Consider the following 25,146-nt stretch of genomic DNA (forward strand, 5'->3'; position numbering starts at 1 on the left):
AGCAACATAACCACTTAATGCTGAAATAAATTTTCTGTTTGTAAAGTAACTTTCTGCTGTTGCAAAAATAGGCACTTACTGATAAAATAATCTGCAATCTGCTGTAAAACCATTCAGAAATTATCTTCTCTTAATGTCTTCAAGCATAAAACTCAAAACAATAATTTTTTCTGTGGTCTTGTGGCTGGATTCTCTGCTGGCAAGTGAAGTATTACCAGCTCCAAGACTGGGGGCAAGAGGCCACCAGCACCTTCTTGCTTAAGAACTTAACTCACTTTCTAGCTTTCTAAGTGCAGTGCTCCTGATCTCAATGCAAACACACGTTCCCCCAAGCTGGCTAAGAAAACATAAATCAAGTAACAAAAAATACGATCATGGCAACAGAGTCCTTCTTGCTACTCACTTTGTCTACGGGCCTGACAAAAACCTGGAGAAGGGTCAGACACATCACTGGCACCCAGGTCTCTCTTACCTTCTAAGCTGCCTACATACCTACACTTAGGGAAACAAAAGTATATCTGCACATCTACCCTGATGAATTCCCTATTTATATAAAACTCACTGAATGCTGGGAATAAACACCTACAATACATCCATAGTAAGGAGATAAGAAATCTTTGACTAATACTTCTAGCTATTTTTTAAAGAAATACTACCTATAGGTGAAAAGGCCTCAAATATTTTATCAGGCTTCTCTGCATTAAAGTTAGCTTACAAAAGCCTCATTCCAGTTATTATGTCCCCAGGTTCGGACGACACTTTGGAAAACCTATGCAAGCAATTAATGGGTCAACACAAGGATACAATAGAATTGAAAAGGCATAGTATTTTTTGAAAAGTAATAAATGTTACAAAAAAGTTACAAGACAGAAAATTCAGTTCCTTAGACCAAAAACCTATTAAGAGATAAATAATTTCTGATTCCTTTAGCTATACTGGAACACACAGAACAATTTATTCACTCTTCTATTAGAAGCAACAGCTGAAAACAACCCCTTTAAAAAACCCAGTTCCTCTCTCCAGTTCTTCCTTTCTAGGCAACTGCCTCCTGCCAGACCTCAACTGGAGTTGCACCGCTTACAAAGTCCTTCTACAAAAAATCTGAAAGCAAAATAAGTCTTATTTCATCAACAGAATAATTTTTCACACATACTCTGGTAGACTACTTACCAAAATATCTCTCTCAGCAAACGCTGATGCTGCAGACTCCCTAGAGACAGCCACATAGACTACAGTACATAGCATCTCCATAACGTAACTTTGGACTGTGATTAAGAACTGGAAAGCCAAATTCATGCTTACAAAAGATTACTATCTCTGGCAGTTTCTGCCTCATTTCAGAACAAAGTTTTATTGCCAACTACTTGTGCTCTTCTGACAAATCTCATATTCACCACTGTCTCTTTACTGTCAGTGGTGGGTTGACCCTGGATAGGTGCCACATGCCCACCAAAGCCTCTAGCACTTCCCACCTCAGTTTAACAGGGGGAGAAAATATAATGAAAGTCTCATGGGATGAGACAAGGACAGGGAGAAATTACTCACCAGCTACCAGAGGAGGTGAAGACTCAACTTAGGGAAATGGGTTTGCTATTAATCAGAGTAGGACAACAAGAACAAAACACAAATCCTAAAAACATCTTCCCCTGCCCCTCCTTTCTTCCCAGGCTCAACTTCATTCCCAGCTTCCCTACCCTCCACAGTGTTGTGACTTCTTCACACACTCTCTGCTACTCATTTCTCTGCAAGGAGAGGATTCTTCACAGTCTTCTCCTGATCCAGAGTCCCTTCCCACAGGAGACAGCCTTCCACAAATGTCTCCAACATGACTCCTTCCCCTGGCTCCAGTTTTTCGTGAACTGGCACCAGTGTGGGTCCCTTCTACAGGATCCCGAGTCCTGCCAACAAACCTGCTTCCATGCAGGTTCTTTGCCCTACAGGTCCCGCCAGGAGTCTAATCCAGCCATGCTTCCCACAGGACCACAGCCTCCTTTGGGCATCCACCTGCTTGGGTGTGGGGCTCTCCAAGAGCTGCAGATGGAGCTCTGCCCCACCACAGATCTCCACGGGCTGTGGGTGGACAGCCTGCCTCACAAGGGTCTTCACCATGAGCTGCAGGGAGTCACAGCTGCGCTGCTGCCATCGCTCAGCCTCGCCAGGCAGTGGATCTTTCTTGGAGCATTCTGCATGTTAAGGGAGCTGGCTGACACTATTACAAGGACAGTTTTGATGATCTCCAGATAAGAGAGGTTGCTGAGGTCTGAAAGAAAGCTAATGTCACTCCTCTCTGCAAGAAGGTCCAGGAAAGTACAGGTCAGTCAACCTTACATCAACCCCTGGCAAGACAGTAGAGAAAATCCTCATGGAAACCATTTCTAGACAAACAAACAAAAAAAAAAAGGATATTGAGAGTAATCAGATGGATCTAGAAAGGGAAAATCCCATTTGATCAACTAGATGGCCCTCTATAGTGCAGTGAGTACCTTGGTGGATGAGAGGAAAGCAGTAGATGTTGTTCACCTCAGCTTTGATAATTCTTCTGACAGTGTCTCACCCTCCTAGACAAGCTGATAAAGTACCTGGATAAACTGACAGTTATTACCGCACCTGAGTGGGCACTGCTGGTGAGAGAGAGATGGTGAATCTTGTTTCTTGATCAGAAGGCTGATTTATTAAGATATTCTATATAATACATTATTACTATACTAATAGAATATAGAGAGAGGTTTGCAGAGCAGCTAGGCTAGCTAAGAATAGATAGAAAAGAATCTAAAACAAAGTTGTGGCCAAGGACTCAGTCCCCTGGCTTGCACTGGTGATTGGCTCTTAATTATAAACATAGGAAATGAGCCAATCAAGGTGTCCCTGTTGCATTCCCCAGCAGCTGATAATAATTGTTTACCTTCTCTTCGGAGGCCTCTGGCCTCCCGAAGACGCAGAAATCCGAAAGAAAGGATTTCTGTGGAGAAATATCTGCGACAGACAGTGAAAAGAACTGGCTCAAAGCCAGGTGCTGAGGGCATGACCAGAGGGATGAAGTCCAGCTGGAGACAAGCTGCTAGTGGACTACTGCAGACATTGATACTGGGCTAACACCATTTAAACTCTTCATCACTGACCTGCATGCTGGGAGAGAGCATGCCCTGAGAAAGCTCACAGCTGACAGGAGTGGCTAGCACAGGGCAGTGTGGCCATCCAAAGGTGTGACTGATGACAAAAAAACCCTTTCAAGAAAAAGTTCAGAAAAAAATGTAGGAAGACACCTTGGCTATCACAAAGGAAGCTGGACTTATTTCAATACAAAGGGACTGGAGGGTGGCCTTTGCTTTAGATAAACTTCTCTGTGCATCAACTGTTTGTGTAAATGGCCTCCACCCAAAAATCAATAGAGATAATTATCTTCCTGACCCCAAGAAAATCAATAGAGACAATTATCTTTCTGACCAGCCAGACCAGTATGGAAGAAGTATTTACATGGCTTAGCATAGTACAAAAGCTGAACAAACACAAAATGAACTTCAAGAAGAGCAGTGGGTTTTAGGTGGATTGAACCCATGCATTCCCTTCTGGTAACTGAGGATGGACAGTGCACATCTAGAAGAACCCTGTCTGGGGATATTGTCCTCTGGCAGGATGGACCTTTACAGACTGGAGAACTGGGCTAGAAGGAACCTCATGGAATTTCAACACAGGTAAATGCAAAGCCCTGAATTAAAAGAAGAACAGCCTCAGGCACCAATACACCCTTTGGAACCAAGAACTAGCTGGAGAAGAGCTCTATAGAGAAGAAACTGCCAGAGAGGCTAATAATGAGCCAGCAAACTGTCCTTGCCCTTGACACAAAGGCCATCAATAGCAAACTGAGCAGCATTTAACACTGCTGCCTGGAGGTCAAGAGATGTGATCCTTCCTCTCTACTCAGCACTACTAAGGACACGTCTGGAGTGTTGGGCCTCCCAGATCATAACAAGCTTATTGGAGTAGGTCCAGCACACAGCTAAAGATGACTATGGGACTGGAAGTTTTTGAACAAGAAGAGGCTGAGAAATTGGAAAAGAGAAGACTAAGGAACACGTTATCACTGTGTATAAATGACTGATGGAAGGGAATGAAGATGAAGCTCTTCTCAACAGCACCCACTATCAGAGCAAGAGGCAAAACGCACAGGGACACTAAGAAACTCCATCTGAACACAGATGGAAGCAAACACTGGGAGAAATTCCCAGAGCAGTTGTGCAGTCTCCGTCCTTGGAGATATTCAAAACCCAGCTGGACACAATCCTGGGCAACCTGGTTTAGCTGATCCTGCTTCAGCAGGGGTCTGAACCCACGGTGATCTCAAGAGGTCCCTGCCAACCTCACCCATTCTGTAGGTAAGATTCTGTGGTGTAAGCAATGATGCCATGGCAGAGTGACCGGGCTACAGCCCCAGCTGGGTATGTCAGACTGTGAGCGTGGTAATTGGCAATTATGTCCTTATAGGAAATGGGTATTCATCTCCACACAGCAATAACAAAAACATGTCAAACTGAAAAAATCATCCCGAAATAGAAGTAATAAAAGGCTATTAAGCTATTTTCTTTCAACAGCCCTTGCTAAAATACTTAATGTAAGCTTATTTAACTTTCTGCAACTACTACTCAAACTTTAAAAATTCATGTTTGCACCTAAATACCATAACAGCGTGTTATAAAGCAAATGCATATATTTATTGTGTTGAAGAAAGCCCAAATTGCTTCTTCAGACTCAGCCTTTATATGATGTAACAGAATTATTAACAAATATGTGACACTTATAAAAGAACATTACATTTTTCCTCAAAATATGAAGCAGCACCATGTCATCAGAAGTCATCATTGAATTATCAATGCTATCAAGAGATCTCATAGCACTCAAATTCACCGAAATTATTTTAGATATAGGCAAAAAGGGTATTTATATTAAAGGATTAATGTTACTCCTTTTCTTGCACCCCACTCTTGAAATACATATACAGCAGCACAGCACATACAATAGCAGAACTGAGAAAATACCAGTTGTTGTTAACCCAACTCTACAACATAAACCCATCCTGCAAATATAGAGGACTGTTACCAGGGGGCATTTGTGATGGCCTACACGACACCTAACAACGTCCAGATGATAAATAATACAGTTTAAAGTCATAATTTCTCCTAAAAATATTACCCAGAAGTTCTCCTATAACAATGGGATTTTCCTATGTATAGTCAAGATTTGTGGCAAGAAGTCAATTTATGGCTCTTGTACTAATAAAAGGCTTTTTCCCAAATAGAACACCATATATCTAGAAAACAATGAAATCTGACCCACAGAAGTCCACAATTTCAAAACGTTAAATTACTATCAGCATCACACACAAAGTCAAATTGTTGTCCTACATTACTTCAGTTGTGGGGCCTTCTCATTTTGTTTTTCAAGCTAATAGCAACTTGGAAATTATTTGAAACCTATTCTACTATTAAAATGTTTGGGTGTGGGGCTTTAACTTGAAAGCAAGTTGAATACTTAAATTAGCTATGAAAGCCTTAAGAAGTTATTCCTTCAAAGTTTATCACCACTAACCTTTTGGTTTTGGCAGACAGACTATGTATTAAATTCTCTCCTCAAGAGTAAAACAGTATGATGTACATACCTCATTTGCATCAGCTGCATGCCATCTGAAACACCAATCATAATCAGGGTCATTTTAAACTTTTTTTTTTAGCTGGCACTTACACACACAACACCTTCAAAATGTAAAATTGTATTACATTATTCCATTCAAATTCTCCCCCATAAGCTATTGCAAATGCTAATATTTTCCCCACCACCACCACAGGCAATAGAAAGTCTCCAACATATAACACTTAGAAACACCCTGTCCCTTCAGGACACTCAAGTGACATTCACATTATCCAAAATGAAAACTTATCTACCTTACTCCCACATTTCTATTCCACATCTTGACTGACTGAGCACTTGTTAGCAAGTTGTCATTCAGCTGTCTTGCCATTTCTAAAAAAAAATCAGAACCTGAAGTCAGTTCCCTTGAGAAATCACCAGATGATGCTAAAGAGAGCCCACTATTCCATGCTTTTGTACTGAATTCAGACCTAAATCACATTCATTGAGGAACGTTATAACAAAAATCCAGAGTTCAGAAAATTGAGGAAGGCAATTAAATATACCTGGCCCCAGCCAACACGATACTGTTAAGGGTAATATTGCTTCCCGTGGGGCACCCTAAGTTACAGCATTACCCACTTCAACTCCAAGTCATGCCACAGAGTCATGACCAATGAAAAGCAAAATTTAGCTATAATCCTGAAGAATAGCATGGAGGGGATACCCTGCAAAAATACACTGAATGTACAAATTAGTCTTGCATTCATACCACCACAAAAAAAAAAAAAAAATCCTTTTTTCTTAAAAAGTAGCTCTGTGGTCTTTTCATCCTCCTTGGCTTCTCTGCCCCTACATTTCTGTCAGTGTCTGTGCTCATTGTTCCCATGCTCCTCACAAGGAGATGTAATTAATCCACAGCTCTTTAGGAAGATGATGTTTCAATATTCTGCATGGTAATGAGGAGCTGGACAAATATTTTGCATCACATTTACTATGAAAAAAAAGAGACACCCATCCTAGAAATCATTTTTGTATGTGACTCATCAGAGAATCTGTTCAAAATTTAAGGACCTGAAGTAGATATTGTGAAACACACTAATAAAATAAACAACAATAACAGAAGTACTGTACAGGCATTTTAAAAGAACTCAACATTAAAAAGCTCAGTAAGGGATGACAGTGGGTTAACTCTCATTCAGCCAATTCCTTGGCATGTAAGGACTAGAAATGCTGAGCAGTAAGCAACTACCACCAAAAAAAAAACAAACCCCCCCAAAAAAACCAAAAAAACCAAACTACTTCCACAAAGAAGACTGCTAATGTGAACAGAAACTTCAAATAAAAATATGGTTACTAGAACCTTACAAAAACACATGGTTTATATGAAAATAATTGGCATAGATTTAGGAAAAGGGAACCCTACTTTTCAGACCCATTTAAGATCTCTGAAAGAGTCAATAAATACAGAGTGCTGTAGCTAACAAAATCAACTCTGGCCTTCTCAAAGAGTTCCCAAAAGGTTTCTAGGTAACTAAGCAGCTATAGGATGAGGAAGGATCCTTACAAATATAAACAGAAATGCATCACCCAAGGTATAGATCTCTACCTGGCTTGCTCCTACCTGGAATAATATGTGCAAGGGAGGAAGGTGGAAGCCACAGCCAAAATAAATTAAAAGATAATTCCTCCCCACTGTGGTTTGTAGGCCTGTGGTGTGTCCTTGCTAACCAGAGGTTGCTGATACGTGGAATTGACATGAGTTCATGGGAGACTGGAGAAATTCACATCAACAAACCCCCTGTATTTACTGGGGGATATTAGATATTACATCCAGCTCAAGAAGTTCTCTGAGCTAAACAGAAAAAGAGGGCAGCAAAAGGCAAGTGTCACTCACCTGCCTGGTTTTCATCTCTGAGCATCAACTATTGCTTATGACTACTTTTTCCAACAGTGAACACTTAGAAATACTATGACTTGCATGATACATATGTTTTATTACAACTTACATACAGGAAACTCTCCAGCAGCAAGCTTCTGAACTCTGACACTTGAAAAGAGACTGCAACTACACTGTCAGCAAAATTACATGCCTTTCCACTTGTTTCACCAATGACCAGGAACAGATCAATCAGTATAGGTGCTGAGAAGCCTTTTTTCCCTGGCAGCTATGCACAAGCATTTCGGTTCAGGAACTTGCTCTTTCTTTACTAAAAGTACATACATACATACATAAGCATACAATCAGATTGTGAGATATTTCTGGAAGACCATAAGTCACTGTCTGCTTCAAAAAGACACCTGAATTCACAAGTTGTATTAACCAATGCTCGAATGGATTTCAAAATTAGCGATAAGGCTAGTGTTTCATTTTCTTTTGACAAAGCACCAAAGACAGCGCAGATGTACTGAGCCTCATGTGTCTTGCTGCATGGCATTGAGGGGACACATTGCTTACCCTCTGCTTTTCTAAGGCGAGCACACAGAGAAAAGGTGTAGCACCATCTCTGTGTTGAGCCTCTAGGTATTCCCCACCACATTTACCGACTCCTTGGACAACAGAGTTAATTCATGTCATGTTACTGCTTCACAAGAGGTGTGTACATGCCTTTAGGACATGACGGCCTCAGGACAAGAGGCAACAAGCAGAAACCGACGCACACGAAGTTCCACCTGAACATGAGGAAGAACATCTCCACTGTATCTGGAACAGATTGTCCAGAGAGGTTGTGGAGTCTCCGTCATGGGGATACCCAAGCACCATGTGGATGCAATCCTCTGCCGTGTGCTTTGGGATGGCCCTGCTCGAGCAGGGGGTCTGCACCAGAGGACCCAGCGCTCCCTCCCAGCCCGACCCGTCCGCGACTGTGCGATGCCACGGGCGCTGGAGGGCGCACAGGGCGAGCGAGAGACCCTGCTCACACCGACCCGCTCCGTGCGGGGGTCCCTGAGGGGGACTCAGTCCCCGCCGAGCCACCGACCCGCGCCCGCCCGGGGCCTCAGCGCCGCCTCACGGCCAGCGGGGCGGGACCCACCGGCCCCGCGGCACCTCCGCGGCCCCACGCCCGCGTCACCTGCAGCGCCCGCACACGGGCCGCCTCTCGCAGCACTCCACCGGCAGCTCCCACAGCCCTTCGCAGCCCTCGCCCTCCCCGCCCGGGGCCGTGGCCGGGCCAGGATCCGCCCCGCCGCCGCCGCCGCCGCTGCCGCTGCCCTCCATGCCGGCGCGGCGAGACCGGGAGACCGCCGACCGCCAGGGGGCGCCATCCGGCAGGAGAGCGCGCGGCCCCCGCTCACGTGAGGCGGCGGCACCGCCCCTTCCCCGGGCCACGCCCAATAGGAGCGCGCGAAGAGCCGGCGGAACCCCGCCCACCGGGGCGGTGCCAATGCGAGCGGCTCGCGCTCCGCAGCGGGGCACGGCCGGCAGGGGGCGCTGTCGGCGCGCGGCGGTCGCGCGGAGCCGCGTGGCCTTCCCGGGCACTGCCGGGAGCGCGCGAGCCCCGTCCCGGCGGGAACCGGGAACCCAGAGCGGGACACGGGGAACCCCGCCCCGGCCCTGCCCTCACAGCACGGGCACCGGGACCGGGTGAGCCCCATCCCGCCGGGAACCGGGAACCCAGAGCGGGACACGGGGAACCCCGGCCCGGCCCTGCCCTCACAGCACGGGCACCGGCACCGGGCGAGCCCCGTCCCGCCGGGAACCGGGAACCCAGAGCGGGACACGGGGAACCCCGGCCCGGCCCTGCCCTCACAGCACGGGCACCGGCACCGGGCGAGCCCCGTCCCGCCGGGAACCGGGAACCCAGAGCGGGACACGGGGAACCCCGGCCCGGCCCTGCCCTCACAGCACGGGCACCGGGACCGGGCGAGCCCCATCCCGCCGGGAACCGGGAACACAGAGCGGGACACGGGGAACCCCGGCCCGGCCCTGCCCTCACAGCATGGGCACCGGCACCGGGCGAGCCCCGTCCCGCCGGGAACACAGAGCGGGACACGGGGAACCCCGGCCCGGCCCTGCCCTCACAGCATGGGCACCGGGACCGGGTGAGCCCCGTCCCGCCGGGAACCGGGAACCCAGAACGGGACACGGGGAACCCCGGCCCGGCCCTGCCCTCAGCGCACGGTACCGGCACCGCCGGCAGAGAGCGGCGAACAGCCCAGCAGGGCCGGAGCTGACAGCGCCCCGCTCCGCGTAGGCAGCAGCTCCTGGTGCTACTAGTGACACTGGGGTGGGAGACTGAATTTTTAATACTTTTTTTTTTTTTTTTTTTTTTTAAATCACAGACTTCTGGTTATTACCTAATTATCTGACCACTTAAATTGATATTTTATTCCAAGTGCTGCAGAGTAAGACTTCGTGTGCCCCAGATCCCTTATACCCTGTCCTGGCCTCGCTCAACTCCAGTGGAGTTTCTGCGGCACAAGACACAGTGTAAGTATACTGTGGTCATGCTGCAGTTTACATTAGAAATGTACTGAAATATAGCAGCCAGTAGATTTCCACACAAGAGATCTTCTCCTGAAATTAGCATCTGCTGGTGAGTGGGCTGGTTGTATTATTTCCTGTTTTCTGTTCTGTATCCAAAATAAACTGTATTGTATTTACGTATTTACAATCATCAGACTAATTTGATGTAATTCAGGCCTCCTGCTATTAGATTCATTCATATTGTGCAATACTCACGCACAATATTAACATAGTTTTGCTTTTAAGTGGTGTATTTTTGTACTATACTTTTTTATTTGTAGCTCAAATTTGTAGCACTAATTTTCTTGTGTAGCCATTGAAATAAATTTTCCTCACAAGATTGAAAAAAATCAGAGATCATTGATTCTGATGTTGGCTAAATACTTACTCACTGTAAATTAAAAAAAAAAAAATTTAAAGAACCACCAAAGAAATTTTAAAAACACCACAGAAACAAACAGAAAGAAAAAAAAAAATCTAGGTAAAAAGGAAAATACCACTATGAAAATTCAAAATTATGAAGTTATCTATTGCTAGTATTATAGCCCACCTGATTTAGGAGAGGGAGACTAATGTGGGTGGTGGGGAAGGCTGAAACTTTTTTGTTAAGCTGAAAGCCTTACCACGAGGTAAATTGTTATAACCTATGAACAGCTTATTCAGGCAAGTTGTTAGAAGGATCACAGTTGTAGTGGACAGGACAAGGAGTATTACTGACAATTTTCCTAGTTCCACCTTACTGGGAAGGATCCCCATGCAGGGCTAGCAGCAGCAGCCTGGATATGCCTTCACAGCTTCCCACAAGTCTCCAAAGACTTGAATTTTTTTATCTGCTCTGCTAAGTATAATCAGCCTTAAAAGAAAGTAAACTGTTCTGGTCAGACCACACAAAGGAAAATAGATCTGCAGATAGAGATGCCTAAAATAAATGTAACAATAACTTGGTCTGAAGCAATTTTGTTGCCAAGGAAATGGGTGAACGTGGCAGCGAATATCGAGAGGTTCAGAAGCCAGAGGATGCTTTTGTCTGTATGCGTAGATCTGGAGAACAAAGTGAGTCAGTTGAAATGGAAGGAAAATGGAAACATGAGATCAGGTTAGGATAACCTGACCATGACTAAAAGCTAGGCTTGAGGACAGAGGGTTCCCGTTAGCAGAACATTGCTGTTCTGGACTACCAACAACAGTAGAAGGGATTAAAGCCAGATGAACCCGACCAATTTTTTTTTTTTTTTAACAAAGCCACAGTTTGCTATATTTGTGTGTTTCAATGCATCTTTTCTCACTAAAGTCCAAACAACTAAAACTTTGACACTAAATACTAATTTTTAAAAATTGGAAGCATTATTTTTTTGGCCAAAACATCTTGTTTGAATAAGGAGGGATTTAAGAGGAAAAATGACTGTATATTGAAGTCTAAGACAAAAATTAAAATATATTTTATGGCAGATCTTGTAATAATAATCTTTTGCAGGCTAATAGGGTATTTATTTTCACACTATCTTTTGAATACATTAGTAGCTTGAGTATTCAATGTGCAGACTTGAGTGCAAATTAGCTTGTCCACCATCATATTAGAAACCTGAGGAATTTGCAGCATCTTCTTGGACAAATGTTTACAATTTGTAAACTCACAGCCCTAAATGATAAGGTGACTGGGAGTTTCTTGCTTGCATTAAATACATTTACTGCACTGTTCCATTTTTGGAATATTAAATGGTCACATGTTTAGTGACTCACTGTAGTGTGGAAAGTCCATAAAATTTTATGAAAAGTACCATTCTTCTGCATGTCCAATCTCTACTGCATCTTTTATAAACCATTTCTCTTTTATTCTAGGATTTAGTATTTATTTTATTTTAGGGTTAGCCCTTACTGAGTAAGAACAAGTTACATTTCCTGCTGCTACAAGTCACCAAAAGTCCCTTCCTCACCAAGAAGTTCAAATTTAATATACATTTATTTTAAGAGATAGAAAAAGCTGTCAGGATTGCAGTGCTCAAAGAAGCATATTCAAATGGCAGGTGTAGTTTCCAGGGAGCTTTAGCCAGTTTAATTCCAAGCCCCCTGTTTCTACTGGCTGTTTTGACCCAGAGTTTCAAATACCAGTGTAAGTAATCTGAAATCCTGCTGGATACATCATATTTTTTTCTTTTGTTTTCTTTGTAAAATCTGTATCCTCGTACAGAGTGTTCCTTCATGGCAGCTGACAGCTGTTGAATTCGGGCAGCTGTGGTTCATGTTTCCTGTCCATGCCCATCCTTGTCCATGCATTCAGGTGATGGACCCAGCGTTCAAGCCTGAGCTGTCTCACTGCACACCCCTGGTGTCAGCAAGAGGCACAGTCTGCGCCACTGCAGCAGGAGCTGGGAGCTTGGAAGCCGTGCTGAGCTAAACTGCTGCCTCGGGGCACCACAAATGTGCCTGCAGAACTGGCTGGCACTGAGAAATGTGGGCCAAGGGGAACAAGTTTGAGACAGGTGAACTGGGAGATGCTCACACGAAGGCCGCTGTGAAGAAGAGGGCTTTTGTTTGTTGTGCAGTTCTGCCTCATTGCCTCACAACAGAAGACAGACAAACATCTTGGTGTTTGTACAGGAGAATGGTATCAACAAAGCACCTTCTAAGCTGGCAACATGTGCAAACAGAAGCCCATGTGTGATATGGAAGACTGTACTAGATAAGGAGGTTCCAGAGTAATGGTAAATACCACTCAGGGTGGAAATGGAGCTCAGTGCAGGAGAAGTGTGGGGGTGTCTGAACTCAGCACCAGAAACTGCTGAGTTTTGAGGAAGAGCTCGCTTTTTGTTTGACCTAAGCATGTACTGACCTGATTTGTCAGCTCACTTGTTTCCCAAGACAGGCCTTTTTGAAGGAAAAAGAATGTTTTAGTGAGACAAGATAGCTGCCCAGAATAATCGTCTCCAACTTCCCACCAAGGACTTTGTTGCTGGAGGTACTATATTTTTCCACATGCACAGAGATACTGTGAGACTTAAGGGCAAAAATTGCCTGTGCCTGTCTCTATTCCAGAAGATTCTGTTCTATAACAGATTTGCAACACAATGATGAGAGTAAAGCACCCCATCTTACTTGTTTGCCTGGGCAGCTAAGGATTACATTCCAGGGAACAAAAAATAGAAACTAAAACAAAACAAAGAAACAAACAAAACAGAATACACACCAAAAATGAAAAAAAAAAAAGAAAGAAAGAAAGAAACCAGAACAAAAGAAACAAAAAAACAATGACAAAGATTTAACCATCCAGTATTAAAAAACTGATTACATGGTCAGACCTGTGTAACATTTATGTATAGTGTATATCGTTATCTCCGCTTTTAACCCGTGGGCTTCAGACATTACTCATTATGTTTAAAGGCTTTGGATTTGTCTGTCATTTATGATAAGTCACTGCTTTGTAAATACTGACAGCAAGTGACTTGAGAAATGGAGAATTCATTTCAGCTATTTTTGTTACTACTGGAGGCTTGGAAATGTCCTTTACATAAAGTGGAGAAACAGCAACAGCAATAGAAACATCCAGTTTGCTGCTTATTTTTCCTTTGTATTTTTTTTTTCTGTAGACCCAAGAACTAACATTTGTGCAATCATGTCCAAAATGCTTTGCAGCAGTGATTATGCCTTTATTCTGCCTGATGAAAAGCCTTCTGCAGGGCTTGTTCTTTAGCACCTCTCTTCTACATATTTGCCAAAAAAAGAATATTTTCCATAGCCTTGTTTACTTCCCAGAGAGACAGGATTTTGGGGATAATAATGTTTGTCCATTGAAACTTTCCTCACACCTTGCAGATACTCTGTAAGAACATGCAGTTAGGAACTATATTTGTGTGAGGAAATAGCTTAAAATAACATTCCATCCCAGCTGTCTCATGCCATCTCCTGTACATACACTTTTATTTTTGGCGTACTACACAGATGAGTTACAGTTAAATAATAAGGGCGTGACTTTGCAAGGTAACTACTGCATTTCAAAACCACTGGTTTACATGTTTTCACATACTGTTAATACCAGGAAGTGTTCTTTCTCATTCTCCCTTGAGGATAATTGCCAGCCATTTTGAAAAAAATAATAATGAAGACACTGATACTATGAGTAGAACCTTATTTCTTTACTTGGTCTTAAAGTAGTGAAACTTTTTAGTGAATCTGCATTGGAAATCAAGTGAAGTTACATAAAGGTACTTACACAGTAATATTTTTCTTCCACAAATATGGGAAGTACTGGGTAGGACAAATATCAGTACAGACTGGAGCTTTGCGTTTGAAGTCTCACCCCGGTTAGCCTCAGTGTCTTATGTTAGCCTCACTTCGAAGAGAGAAACCCTAAGGAAGCTAAAGGCTGGTCTGCAGCTGTGCACTTTTGCAGTTACAATTCATCACTTGCAAATACATTTTACAGTGTTTACCTCACACAGATATACTAGCAGAGCCCCAGCCTCTGGCATAGAAACAATTAGGCCAGCAGACATTATTGAAAGGCAGCTTTTGAATATTTTGGTTGCATTGGTTATGATAAAATGTTTCCAATTGGAAAGAAGATGGCCCCTTCCAAATGAACTTAATAAAACCTGCAGAGCTTGTGTGGCTGTTTGCAGTCTACCTGTAGGAGCTCAGCATTCTACATTTGGTGGGCAGGTGCTAATAGCTCTGTAAGTATTTGTTCCTGATCAAGTAGTCACTTTTAGTGGTGGATTAACAATTCCTTCTCCTAATGAGAACTGTAAACAAACACAGACATATTGGATTCTCATGAAACAATGTTGGCTTGTTCCAGCTCGGAAACTGGTGAGTGCTGGCAGGGTAGCAGGTGTTAGACGATGCTGCTGCAGGCTGCCTCCAGCCAATTTCCATCAAGCTCAAATGAGCACGTTGTTCAAGCCTGCAAACTTTAAAAACTGCAGCATATTTCTAAATGCAAAAAATAATTTGAAAGTGCACATAAATTATCAGAGCTGGTGAAGGTCATGATCTTTCCCACCTTCCTCCACTCTCCATCTTGCCTGGTGCTAATATGAGTCCCCACAGATGTGCCAATACAGCCACCCTGCATGTTTCTTTCTCTATTTCCTCTCAGGTAGACCAGCTGGGTTTACCCAGCCAGGCATTCATGCTGGCATTAGTATGCTGATGGGAAGAATGAGGAGGAGAAAAATGTCCTACTTTGCATTCTGATTTCTAATGACCATGAAAAAGTGAAAGACCAGTAAAAATGTAAATGCTGTTTTTCTGGACATGTAGTGCTGCCTGCAGAGGTTGGCCTTGGTCACCAGTTGCTGTCTTGGTGTGGGCCAGCCCTGTGATGAGTAGTCATGATATACTCAAAGAGCATATGGCAATATATGCAAGTATTGCCAGCTAAAAATAACTCTTCATGGCAGCTTCACTAGTGTTTTTTTCTGTCACCCTTCCTTTTGTGAGCTGCCACTCTTCCTTTCCTGTTGCTCTGCTGCTACAGCGTTCATCTCGTCTGTGCCACGATGTGCTGTGAAACAACCTGCCAGGCTGCTGCTTAGACCTGCTCCCTGCCAGCACAGCATGCACAAGGCTTCGCTGATCTGGAAAATCTCTGTGTACTCAATTCTTTGTTTCACTGTTATGGGTAGGTTGCAAAAGATGAGAAGAGATCATAGTCTGGAAAAATACACTGAATTATAGTTTGGTTGCCTAATTCAGTTCATGAGTCTGATTGTTTTTATGCTTGTGAAAGCTAACTGCCTTCTCAGTTCCTTTTGATTTTGTCTGTTGCAAGTAGATCTCTCGTGTTGCGCAAGAAAGTCACATGGAACTTCATAAAGTTATTCTATGAGGTCACATGTAAGTGTCATCTTCTTTTTGAAACAGCTTAGACTGAACATCTGAGGTAAGTGAAATATATTATGTGACAGATCACTTACATTCATTTGCTTCTTTCACCAAACATTTGTAAGGTGTAAACACATTCTTCAAACCCAGTCATTTCATCACTGATTTGAAAGTTTGGTCACTTCTAATGGCTTCACTCCTGACACATAACTAATAGCAGGTAATTCCAATCACTAAGCCTGTAGTTGTAGCCTGTGATTGTAACTCTGATGACTTGGAGCACATTACAGTAAGAGGTTACTGAGACCTTCATGCTTATTTCAAAATTCTTAACTAAAGTCAGATTCAAAAATCAAAACTATGCACTGTATAGAGACAAGTGCAGTTGGTTGTATAATCTTGATGTGCTGTGTATGCCATTTTGTAACTGTAAAATGCAGTTGAAAATACAAAGAGCAGATGTAAAATAAAACAGGTAAACTTCAGTGATTGAGATTAAAATAGGTAGATGAGAGCTGTCCCTTGAAGTAGTAAAATATTACAGGCAAGGGTTAGTATGTCCTCCAAAGCTTTATACCTTTAGAGGTAAACCATAAAGCTTCTGTTTCAAGGACTACCAAGTGGAAACTCCTGTATGTTGCGTGTCTCTTGGAAGCTGACAAGCATGTCAGCAGAGAATTAACTTTTATTTGTTTGTACTGCTGATGTAGATGTGGCTTGTTACAGGGAGAGAAAAGGGGGCAGTTTTCAGAGTACTGACAGAAATCATTGAGTTTTTATTGAAGTCCTCTAGAAGTCAATGTTCCAATCAGCTGTACCTTTACAGGGCATTTTGAGATGTCAAAACCAACCCCTTTTTCCACTCAATTTAAAAGCTTTGCATTCAGCAAGTAATTTTGAAGCCATAAGAAAATAATTACCTGAGTGTGAAGTTTCTTAGATTTCTGGTCTGAAAGCTGGTGAAATGCCATCATTAGAGTAATTTTTAGTCTTTCTGCTCTGTTGTCAGTAATGGTATGGCCTACCCTAGGTGGTCAAAGGAGACAGGGTCCACTTGTCTGGAAACTGTTGCCTGTTCTTTAACTCCCACAGTAAGTGTAGCTGAATTACTTCTGCACTTAATGAATAGTCAAGTAAAAAGCCTTAAAGGTGTATGAAAGAAGTCTAAACTGTACCTGTCTTGCAATGTAACATTCAGTTTGTGCTCTTTTTCTTCTATCAGAAGGGCATATGCAACTAACAGAGATTATTTATTGATACAAAGAATGCACCTCTAAAAAACAGAAGTATCTCTCTCATTGAATCCAAGATGTTTTGGTCATTTGGAAAATATGACAACACAAAGAGGAAATGTCAGGACAATTTTACTCATGTCCATGAATTTAGCAATATCATGCCATTTCTTAGGTTGGCCAGTTTTACAGACTGGATGCATAATATATTCCATAGGATTTGTTTTTTCTGGTTCTGCAAATACAGCCTTCCAGACAAGACTACAGCAAATACAGTAAAAGCCTCAGGTGACAGCAATAGCACAGGAGATTTGGTTGAGTCTTCTTGTGAAGAACAAGAAAGTAACAAAATTATTCCATAAAATGTGAGCATTTCAAGTTTCCTCTCCATACTGCGTAAGAAAATTATTGAAAGATGTGAAAACATACAGTAAGTCAGAAAAGCTGTCTTATTCCAAAGCAGCATTCATGCAGCCCTATTGTCCTGAATTTATAGATCCAACACTTGACTAGTATTAAAGAGTGTATCTGAATATCTGCCATGCTACTCTAGGACTAGGTTGTAGTTAGATACATATCACAGTAAACGGTGAGAGGGGCAATTATGCAAACAGAAGTTCATCCTGTGTAGTAAGCGAGATGACAATAGTATATGACATGGAAAGAAAGTTTCATTCATGAGACACATATTTCCAGAAGAAAGAACTTTGAACAAAATTTAGCCTTAGACACCAAAGTATACAGCACAGGAGATAATTTTTGCCTCTGTGCTAGCAGGGGTGCAGTAAGTAGATTGATTCAGGGTGCTTCCTGGTACTGGACAGGAGCTTTCTTGGATGCTTCCAACTCACAGGGGGCAGATCAGTTCTCTTGCTTTGCATCTAACAGTGTAGATGTCCCACATCTGGTGCTATTAGGTACTGTTTCTTGTCCCTGGCTTACACTCCATGACATACTGCATCTCTCTGAGCCATATTGGTAGTTTATACTTATTCTAATGGCTAAGCCTGAGTTGTTAAATGGATGCACATAAACAACCAGGATAATTTTTAGAAAAATGTTAGCAATGGTGCATAATATATTAATATCCCCCTTAGTTACTTCTGCATCTTGGGTTGTGGCACTCTGTTTTTGCTTTGGTTCTGATCATTGTGCTTCCTCTGGCATATATTTGCTAACCCTTCATAATGCGAGCAATATCTTTAATGGTATCAGACATTTAAAGAAGTTAAAATCAAAGTTCATGGGTTTGTATACCCTACAAAGAAATGTTTTACATAATAGAAAATACTGTCAGGCAAAACCTACTCTCTCTTCCAGTAGCTAGCAAATCAGAGGAAATAAAAACAGCCTTATTAATTTTAGGAATCTTATTATTTTACTGAGCAGACTGTTTCCTTCTTAAATACCCTGATTTTAATGCTTTGCCAGAACCTGATCAAATTCTTTTCCTTAGATTGGACTGATTCTTTTTCCCCCAAGAAATTTAACATTCTAACAAAAGTTTTGAACAGTGCGAAATAACTCAAATGTGTAATTCCATGAGTGGTCTTGCACATTGTAAATTGTTGTCTTGTAAATTGTTGTGGTAGTGTCAATATATTTCTATTACTTCACCATCTGCTTGATACGTAATGTAGTAGGCAAGATCAATGCCTAATATAATTATGTCAGTAGAAACCTTGATGTAATGTTGATATTATGTCCCTGCAATGTACTTCCTCGGGCAAGGACATGGCATATATTATCTTTCATCTGCAACTTTAATGTTACTTCAGCCAGTCTACAAAACCCCTCTCACTTTGCAACAAGTCACAACAGGGATTTTCCTGAAAGAATGATGGATTGATTTCTCCCTGACACTGTCCTACTAAGGACAGAGAGTTGTGCAGGGGCTAAATGGCATGATGGCTAAATAGAGCTGTGCCTATGTGGAAATCAAATGTAGTAGTGATTTTAGTGTAGATGATTTTAGCCATGAGGCTGCATTGGAGGGATGGGGAAGAGAAAAGGAGGGTGTATTATACAGTGCTGTAGATGCCAGCCCAGCAAAATCATTAAAAATATCCTAAGGACAAAGGAGAGAGGGAATATGCCACTATTATAAGGTAGTTCACCCTGGACATGTGTTTGAATTTTATAGCATTGCCTGCTAAGACAAGAGCATGGTCAGTCATGGTGTTGGACAGACACTTCAGGAATGAGCCTATTCTCTGGACAATCAGAGCCAGCTTTGATATCAGTGGGAGCAGTGAATCCCAAAGTATCTGCTAGCATCATTTTCTTTCCAAGACCAAGACCTGATAGGTCATGGGTTGGACTTGATGATCTCAAAGTTCTTTTCCAACCTGATGATTCTTTGGCTTGTAGAATGAAAAGTAATTTAATTTGTGGCGGTTGGACTAGATGATCTCTGAAGGTCCATTACAACCCTAACTTTTCTGTGCCTCTGTGAGTTAGAAGGCTGGAAACTTAAAATGCTGCAAAATTGTGGGGAAAAGCCACAAGGTTTTTAACAAGCTGGATCCAAGGAAAAAGGAGACTCATAGGATCTATCAATTTTCTTGAATATTGCTGAACAGTATTTTTAACAAACCAGGATGAGAAGGCAGTATTGATGTATGATCTGAAGCACAGAGGAATTTAAAGTTCCATGTTGCAACAGTGCAGCCCACAGACTAAATAAGAACTTCTGTGAGATAATATGAGAAGATGGCTCAATGGACTTCCTACTGAGAACAGTAAAAAAAATCAGCATTCACTTCAGTGAAGAGTGGGAAATGGGCTGGAAGGAATTTATCTCATGCAGGTTCAGCTAAGGTGACATCCTCATGGAAAGAGAAAACAAAATGACAAAAGCAGCAGGATGTGTCTATTCAATGCTAAAAGAAAAGCCACTTAACAGCCAAACAACACAAATACTGCAATTAATATGGAGTTTAGCTGCATCACATTACACAAAGGTGCATATTTCAGAATTTTCTGTAGCTTGAGCCACATCTGACACTGATTTTTCTCTTGTGTATCTGTGTGATCGTGTGCAGCAGAGGTCTTTATTATGGTGCTGCCACCCAAAATTATGAAGCAGACAAAAAGTAGCAGTGTGTGCCAATTTTGTGTGTCCTTCTCAGTTGCAAAATTATGAAAACAGCCTCTATGTGAAAAAGGTGTGCTGATATCAACAAAGGTGATGAATTCATAGGTAGCTTGTAAAGGTTTATCCTCAGATTACCTTGATTTGCACACAGCTTGTTTACTATGGCACAATAGAGAATTTGTTGTGTGATGCATGCCCTGCAAAGTCAGAAAAGTGTATGAATGAGCAATGACATTACTGGGGAAATGTATTTACACAACTTTCAGGTGCTCAGCATGTGCATTGCACTCCTTTATGTAAAGGTAGAGAATTGTTAAAGGGCATCTTTTAATGGAGAACAGCTAATTGTGAAATAATCTGGTGTGTATCAGTCTACAGACCACCAGATTGGTCCGGTGCCCATAGCACATTTGTAACGAGATTGAAAGAAGCAACAATGGGAGCTGCATGTGAGCCTGAACAGACATGACAGGCAGGTTATGCAGCTGCCTGGTGCTCCAGTTGCACCTATCAAAAAACCACTAGAAGGTAGGTTTGAAAAACTTAGATCCTAATAAGGGAATAAATGTGAATAAATTTAGCATCCAAAGCATCTTAGGCCAAGGGCTCAGATATTTCACTTGACAGTGGTAGTGAATGAGAAGGGACACCCTTTCATCTCTGCTCAGTTAATTTAGTCCTGTCTGCTCTCTCTTGGGAGAGGTTCTTAGGGGGGCTTTGGCCAAATATTTGCAATAAACAGGCAACCAAATAACATCTTCAGAGGGCACTAGCGAGCTTCTCAAAACAGGCAAGTGCCCAGATATATTGAGGGGTAAAGTCTTCCACCAATATTTATGTACTTCTGAATCCATCAATGTCACACACCAAATCATACATAATTTTTCCAATTTACATAAAAGATTATTATGTTTTTACTTTTTGTATATGTAGAATCTATAAAAGGGTTTAGAAAATTTCCAGATCCATCTCCCAGTTCTTGTAATCAGTGAATAAAATGCACATTTTGCCAAAATTAGATAACTTGTTTTAGGAAGAATGAAGCAATTTGTAGATATTTTTCTTATTAGACTTCCCCAAACGTGATAAAACTGACAGCTGATAAATATACCTAATGAATTACATTGGACTTTTCATTCTCCTTTCTGTTGTTGGACCAGTATATAAAATTGTGCAGCAAATCTACTATTTTTCCTTATTTTATGAAATTTTAAATTTCTTCAAATTCAAGTATTTTATTTAGTATAATATTATGGCCTTATAACAATTACCATTTCCCAAATTTAAAATGTTTTTATGGTCCTTGTGAAATATAGCTTCTTAAAAAAGAATGCTGATATATAGCTTCTTAAAAAAGCATCGGAGTTGGAGGCCCATAAATTAAATTTCAGAACTAAACCAAGTTTAGAATTAACATGGAAGTCACAGATTATGAAACGTGAACAATTAATTTGTTGGGGGTTTTTTTCCCAATAAATGCTTATATCCTTTGTTAAAATGTTATTGAGAGTTGTAATGCTTTTGGTTTGAGCCCTGCTTTTCCTTACAGTTTTGTAAGTTATTGAAGATGACAGTTTTAAAATTGCACAAGCAGTACAGAAACCAAGACATAATACTCACTGGTACTTTCCTGAGACCAGTTATTTTTATTTAGATGCACAACAATCATTCAATGGAAAATTACCTTTGTCAAAGTAAATTTTATCTATGGTAAAATCCAAATTTTTGATTTTAACAGTTTTCATATTTTATTTTGTATTTTCTGTTGCTTATTATATAGCACATTAAAATAATTAAATATTGATTTGTCAAGTAGTCACTTGGTGTTAATGCAAAAACTGTAATGCTGCATCTTGGGAAAAAAATCCATTTTATATCAGATAGTATTTCTTAGGTAATATGAAAGCACTGGGAATTCTTAGAATGATGAAAATCTTGTAACCCAAAGGTCCACGTGTTATTGATTGAATCATCTAGCAATGACATAATTAAACATTCATATCTCTTAATATTTCAAGTAATCATTGCTGATTGCTATGCATGCTGAAAATATGCCAAATAGCATGCATTGGTGGATTCATGGTCTCTTTCTCTTACACAAAAAACCACAAAGATGGATGTACACATTTGCACACATAGACTTGCAATGAGGTTAACAGGACTGGTCAATGTTTACATGGACCTCAAGAGCAGGAAACAATTTCCTAGATTTAACTGCCAGTTTTAGGCTTTCAGGTGCTGGTTATTTAGTTATCTGTTTAATTATTTTCCTCTGGAGTAGTATATTTAAACACAGGATCTAATTATAGACTATAAAGCATTGCTATAAATTTTATTTTTCCCTCTTACTGGGGCAAGACTGGAGCTTTCTATTTTTATTAGAAAGAAGAGTAAGCTGCGAATGCAAACCAGAATACATACCATGCCTCTATTTTATCATGTGACTGTATTTGCTACCTCTTTTCTTAGTGAAGTCCTCCAGAAAAAACAGAGATAAAATACTTGATACCAAGTACATGCAACAATTCCTTGTAGACATTAGATTAATTAGAGCACCACTGTTTACTTAGCAGTACTACTGAATCACAGCAGTCCTTGCAATGGAAATTCTGCAGTTAACATACAGAAGACGACACTGGAATTGCAGAAGATAAATGTATTTCTCTTCTTCCAAAATGTGTTTAAGGACAGTGTCTTTACAACATAGCTGACAGTCTACTCCATAAAATTTTTACATGTGAGCCACTTGTATTTACAGAAGAAAGCTTTGCACAGATGTTTTTCATTTGCCCTATTGGTATTTTAATACCTGTATGGTTCAAGCAGATTTTGTGGTTTTAGATCACTGCTGAAAACTTGTCAGGACAAACTGCTTATGAATCCATATACCGGTTTCCAGAAGAAAGACTGAAACAGGCCAGTCTGGAGTCTCTATTTACAAAATTATTCAGCAAATCAAAGCAGAGGACACCAGCTTCTTGATGGCTGTTGTTGTGGCCTTTCTGTCACATTTTCCTCTTATGTTTAATTCCTTTTCAGATGTATACTTCTGGTACAACTGGATCTCTTCTCTTCACACATGCAGGGGAAAAAAATCCTACTACTTGTTCCATGGGGTTAGAAGAACACTGTGGAAAAAAAAGCACCTTCCAGGTTTTATGTATGTCCGGCCTCACAGTATTTCCACATTGCTTAGCCAAGTCCTCCAGGGCTATTACAATACAAGTAATAAGCAATAATAACCAAGGCATTCTAGTACTTTGGGGTGTTGAGCATCCTTAACTTCCACTAGAAACTTGATGAATGTGACAGGATTAAGGCCTAAAGCTTTATAAAGCTCCTGGTACCATTCATTTGCTCAGACAGGGATTAAAACAGGCAGGCAGTAGCGAAGTGGTAAATATTGACTCAGCAGTAAATAAAATCAGTCCATTGAGGTGGAGTGTACAATATGTGGTGGAAGAAGAGTCACGAGAAAGCAATATCGCTCTTGGGCAGATTAAACAGTGTACACCACAAACCTACACGCTGTTTCAGGAAAGTCACAGTGTTCATAAAACACAGAGACACTCTACACTCTTAACAATCTTTAAACAAGGAAATTGAGTGTGCTTTTTTTTTAATCTGGTAAAAAATTTTTCTCTTTAGTTGCAAAACAGATGAAGTCTGGTACTAACAAACAACCACCACCCTTTAATATGTTTTAAAATGCGCATGTGTAAATTTTATTTCCTGTCCACAACTATGTTAAAAGATCTTATGATTTTTTGTTTATAAAATGGAAGATGTTTCAAGACCATTCTCTCCTATAAAAACACAAACACTCTATTGCCCTGTAAAGAAAAATAGATGACATACAGGTGTTCAAATGATGAGAAATATAGCAATTTTAATAGCTTTTGTCAAGCCTTGTTAGGTGTGTGGTTTCTTCCACTCAGTCACTGGAATACCATTTTATACTCTGCATGTAACAGTCAACAGAGAATATACCATCAGGCTGCAAAATTTCATTTGTCTCAGCACCATTGTTAAATTTTATGTTTCTGCAGCATTATGAATATGCCATTTAAAGTTGGAAGGAATATGCATTAACACACAGATGAACACTCTTTCATTTGGTTGCTCTTCCTTTCTCTTCCCTATATGTGGAATAAAAACAGTGTAAAGAAGGTAATATTAATCTTGTAAATGCAAGTATGCCTGACAGTTCAGAAACCCTGCATTTGTACAAATGAATCTGAACTATGTTAATGAAATGTAGCAATCAGAAAAAGAAACAATTTTTGAGTGGCATACCATGAAAACTGCAGGCAAAGAACAAAATACAGAGCTACCTTACAAAATGGCTATGAGATAAGGAGGGGTGTATGCATTTGAGAATAAAATTGCTAGTTCCACTACAACTGGAAAGAACAATGGGTTTTGTGGTTTTCTTTCCCAATACTTAAATGGCCATCTGCTTAAGTCTGTGTACAGATATAAGGAAAAACCAGTCTTCTATCAAAAGCTCAATCCTAAGAGATCAAAACTTAGCCATTAACAACCTTAAAGAGGTAACAGGATGAAATAATAGCATAAAATCACTTCCCCCCCCCCCCCCCCCAGGCTAGTCCTTGAGTGTCTCAAGCCATTTTAAAGGCCTAAATATGAATGTCTATGTGCAGTAGATTTGTGGAGGTATGCTGATAGTGAATTTGGAAACATACACATCCAAGCTCTTGATATAAACATGAAAGGAAAAGTAAAGTGATTGCATTATACCTCAGGTAAGTTTCTTAGGGACACATATACAGAGTGTCACCCTTTAAAGTTTGATATGGAAACCATATGCCATCTGAAATACCCCAGAGTGTTCCAAATTTATAAAATATTCTTTATTGGAATAGACTGGCAGTATGACGATT

The 25,146-nt window shown here is 41.1% G+C and overlaps 1 protein-coding gene across 1 annotated transcript in view; it reads right to left on the bottom strand.

The window, feature by feature from the left end:
- DTWD2 (DTW domain containing 2) overlaps positions 1 to 8,842 on the bottom strand; it is a 65,684-nt gene extending 56,842 nt beyond the window's left edge. Inside the window, exon 1 of the mRNA XM_058043922.1 lies at positions 8,697 to 8,842. Coding sequence (XP_057899905.1) covers positions 8,697 to 8,842 — 146 coding nt within the window. The remainder of the gene's footprint in view (positions 1 to 8,696) is intronic.
- Between the last annotated feature and the right edge of the window lie 16,304 nt (positions 8,843 to 25,146).

Source organism: Melospiza georgiana, chromosome Z, assembly GCF_028018845.1.
Source record: "Melospiza georgiana isolate bMelGeo1 chromosome Z, bMelGeo1.pri, whole genome shotgun sequence".
Classification (NCBI taxonomy): domain Eukaryota; kingdom Metazoa; phylum Chordata; class Aves; order Passeriformes; family Passerellidae; genus Melospiza; species Melospiza georgiana.